The sequence below is a fragment of the Coregonus lavaretus genome (genome assembly GCF_964263955.1).
Source record: "Coregonus lavaretus genome assembly, contig: HAP1_SCAFFOLD_585, whole genome shotgun sequence".
Lineage (NCBI taxonomy): Eukaryota > Metazoa > Chordata > Actinopteri > Salmoniformes > Salmonidae > Coregonus > Coregonus lavaretus.
This window is the reverse complement of record NW_028165335.1, coordinates 117,621-121,368: the sequence shown is the minus strand read 5'-3', so window position 1 is coordinate 121,368 and position 3,748 is coordinate 117,621. Positions and strand designations below refer to the sequence as shown.

At 46.5% G+C, this 3,748-nt stretch overlaps 1 protein-coding gene across 1 annotated transcript; it reads right to left on the bottom strand.

Moving 5' to 3' along the window:
- Nucleotides 1–705: 705 nt before the first annotated feature.
- On the bottom strand, nt 706–3,495 carry LOC311115958 (CD5 antigen-like; the record flags this gene model as incomplete). Its single annotated transcript, XM_084191075.1, has 5 exons — nt 706–818; nt 922–1,242; nt 2,162–2,440; nt 2,566–2,871; nt 3,297–3,495. 5 exons carry the CDS (start codon nt 3,493–3,495, stop codon nt 706–708), a joined length of 1,218 nt encoding a protein of 405 aa, XP_084047201.1.
- Between the last annotated feature and the right edge of the window lie 253 nt (nt 3,496–3,748).

Sequence of the window (3,748 nt, the reverse complement as noted above, 5' to 3'; positions counted from 1 at the left end):
TCAGCTATTATTAAAATCCCGGTCTCTCGTTCTCTCTGTGTCTTGTTCTCTGCGGCCTCTCATTTTCTGCGGGCGCGCGCGCGCCTCTCATTCTCATCTGGTTTACATTTTACGTCATTTAGCAGACGCTCTTATCCAGAGCGACTTACAGCTAGTGAGTACATACATCATTTTTTATACTGGCCCCCCATGGGAATCAAACCCACAACCCTGGCGTTGCAAATGCCATGCTCTACCAATTGAGCTACATCCCTGCCGGTCATTCCCTCCCCTACCCTGGACGACGCTGAAACAAATGTTATTTTTTATTTTTTTTATGTCATTTTAGCAGACGCTCTTATCCAGAGCGACTTACAGGAGCAATTAGGGTTAAGTGCCTTGCTCAAGGGCACATCGACAGATTTTTCACCTAGTCGGCTCTGGGATTAGAACCAGCGACCTTTCGGTTACTGGCACAACGCTCTTAACCACTAAGCTACCTGCCGCCCCGTAATTGTGCGCCGCCCCATGGGTCTCCCGGTTGGAGCCGGCTACGACAGAGCCTGGATTCGAACCAGGATCTCTAGTGGCACAGCTAGCACTGCGATGCAGTGCCTTAGACCACTGCGCCACTCGGGAGCCGAGTTAATCACACACCTTAAACACAGATATAGACCAATGTAGAATCTGAACCCTGCTCAAAGACACAAACATTTAAATGACTTGTTACGTCTGAGTAAATGTCTTTACCTTGTAGTACAGGTAGATGGTGGTGATGGCTGTCAGTAGGATCAGCAGCACTACAACGTGTCTGATGATGAAGGCTGGTAGAGGAGAGGCTGCAAACAGAAACACCTTTGATGAGGGGACTGGTCATCATCACATAGATCTGTGGGAAATCTGTCAATGACAAAGTTATAAGTCTGGATCATGTTCAGTTACCTGTGACGGTGAGGTTGAGGAGCTCACTCTCAGAGAAGAAGTTACGAGAGAAAACATAATTGTCATAAACACAGCTGTAGTTCCCTTGGTGGGAGTCATCTGCAGCAGGGAAGATGAAGGCAGCAGAGTGATTGACAGCTGGCTGGGTCTGGCTTATCTTGGAGCCGGTGAACGTGAGGAGGAAGGAGCCTCCTGGGTACTGTGGCTGAGTGGAGCAGGTGATGGTGAAGCTGTGGCCCCTGAACACCTCTGGCCCCTCATGGCCCCTGGAGACCCCTCCCATTGAGTCAGTCAGGAAGACATCAGGCTGGACCAGGAGATCTGTAACAATAAAAGAGAACAAGAAAAACCTCTTCAACTAGTTTCCTATAGATATGACAATAACATCAGCATGTAACAGTGCTAGCCACCCTCCCTCACAGGGCAACATGAGTAGTGGGCCTACAGTCACTGAGACAACATATGTTGATATCAGGCTGAAGCAGGACATCTGGAACAAGAGGAGAGAAAAAGAAAACGTAGCTCCTCAACTACTTTCCTCATTTAGATATGACAATAACATGACATGTGACAGTGGCAGTGAGTAGAGACGTTCACTGAGATAACACTCAAATACAAAAGCATTCTGCGATATTTAAGTTGTATTTGATTCCTACTTGACTGAGTGATTTATTTTGCAGACTTACAAGCAAGCAGTCATCATTAGAGGGGCAGAGGAAGTTGAATGAATAAAGGGAATCAGTGGAATATAATGATCATATATTGATATTTCCTGAGCAGATCACTTATGTGGCCTACCACTTCGTGGCTGAGCCAATGTTGCTCCTAGACGCCACGTCGAAAGTCACTGAGCTCTTCAGTAAGGCCACACAAGCTACTACCAATGGTGGTCTGTGGATTGTATGGCTTTGTGTGATCGATCCTATACACCTGTCAGCAACAGGTATGGCTGAAATAGCTGAATCCACTACATTTACATTTTAGTCATTTAGCAGACGCTCTTCTCCAGAGTGACTTACAGTTAGTGAGTGCATACATGATTTTTTCATCCCTGCCGGCCATTCCCTCCCCTACCCTGGACGACGCTGGGCCAATTGTGCGCCGCCCCATGGGTCTCCCGGTTGGAGCCGGCTACGACAGAGCCTGGATTCGAACCAGGATCTCTAGTGGCACAGCTAACACTGCGATGCAGTGCCTTAGACCACTGCATTTTTGGCCATAAAGTGTAGCTTGTTATTACCTGAGCAGATCACTGTGAGTCCAGGAAGGAGACGATACATTCTCCCACACTCCCTCAGTGAAGACTCAGACCCAGAACAGTAAACTCCAAACCCTCCAGTGGTGTTTCCAGGTAGAACTGAAACAGTGGAGCCACAACCCAGCTGTCTACACACTACTGCAGGTACAGACTCCTTGGCCCAGCCTTCAGCTCCCACAGTCCTCCACTCTCCCTGGTCGTACCGCTCCAGTCCACCAGCACAGCGACTGCCTCCTCCCACCAGCCTCACATCATCAGGCTCTGAGAAAAGAAGAGAGAGAGACAGTAATCTTACTATTTTCTCACTAAAACACACCTATATTGCCTCTCATATTTTTCACTCCAGGTGAGAAACAATGTTGATTGAGTGACAAACTGTTTCTTACCTGAGCAGGTGAGTCCAACTGCATTACCAGGTAGGCAGGTGTTGTTTATTCTGTCTGAGGTGTCACAGTCCAGGAGAAGGGACTCATTGCCTTTACACTGGAACTCTTTATCCCAGGTCTGACCCTCACCTTCTCCATAGAGCCCCCCCTGTAGAGCTGCAGGAGCCCCACAGCCAAGCTCCCCACAGACTACCTCTGCATCCTGCTGGTCAAAGTTAGCTTCACACACTGAGGCCCAGGACTGATTGGACTTCACCTCCAGTCTCCCAGAGCAGAGACCAGCTCCATCCACAAGCTGCACAGACTCTGGAGAAAAAGAGTTGGTTGAACATTCAATCCGTTTTGTTGATGACACTGTCAAGGACTAAACACAAATATGTTGGATAAAAGATTGTAGTTTGCTATGTTTGATACTGTAAGAGGTAGAAATGGGTTCTTAGTCACTCAGGACAGGGTTGGGAATAATGCAGGCAGGAGACAGGAATAAGTTCACTTCACTTTATAGAAAATAAACAGCTGGACATCCATCAGGCAGCTTCACTTCAGTAACATCTGAACTACAATGATCTGCCCATGCACATCTCCCATAAACCAATATGACAAACACAAATATAATGTTTAAATACATCTAACATCTCTCCCTCTCTTTAAATGAAAAACACATAAAACATGATATATGCTAATCTTGTATAATGTACAAATTAAATCTCTCAATATTACCAGTGTCTTACCTGAACAGATCACATGATGATAATATTCACCATTACAGTCAACAGGTCCTACTCCACACTCTCTAATAGTAGACTCATATCCACTGCATGTATTCGATATTTTGACTCCTCTTCTTCCCTCTCCAACCAGAGGTCCTCTAGATTCAGCTACAGCATTCCCACAGCCCAGATCTCTACACATAACCTTAGGCTCTCTCATGGTCCACCCCACCCAGTACATAGACCTGACCACTCTCCTCTGTAGAAGATTTCCACATTCCCAGAACAGGAAGTGGTCCCATTCACCAGTCTGACTGATTGTTCAGCTGTAAACAGCAGAGAGGAAAACACAGTGGTGAGGACAGATTATGACAGGGCTTCTGTTATTCTAACAGCAGTAATGCTTTGTGGTTGACAAGTATTAGCAGTGCCATAAAACAGTACTTGTTATTGGGTTATAGAATGGTGTGTGT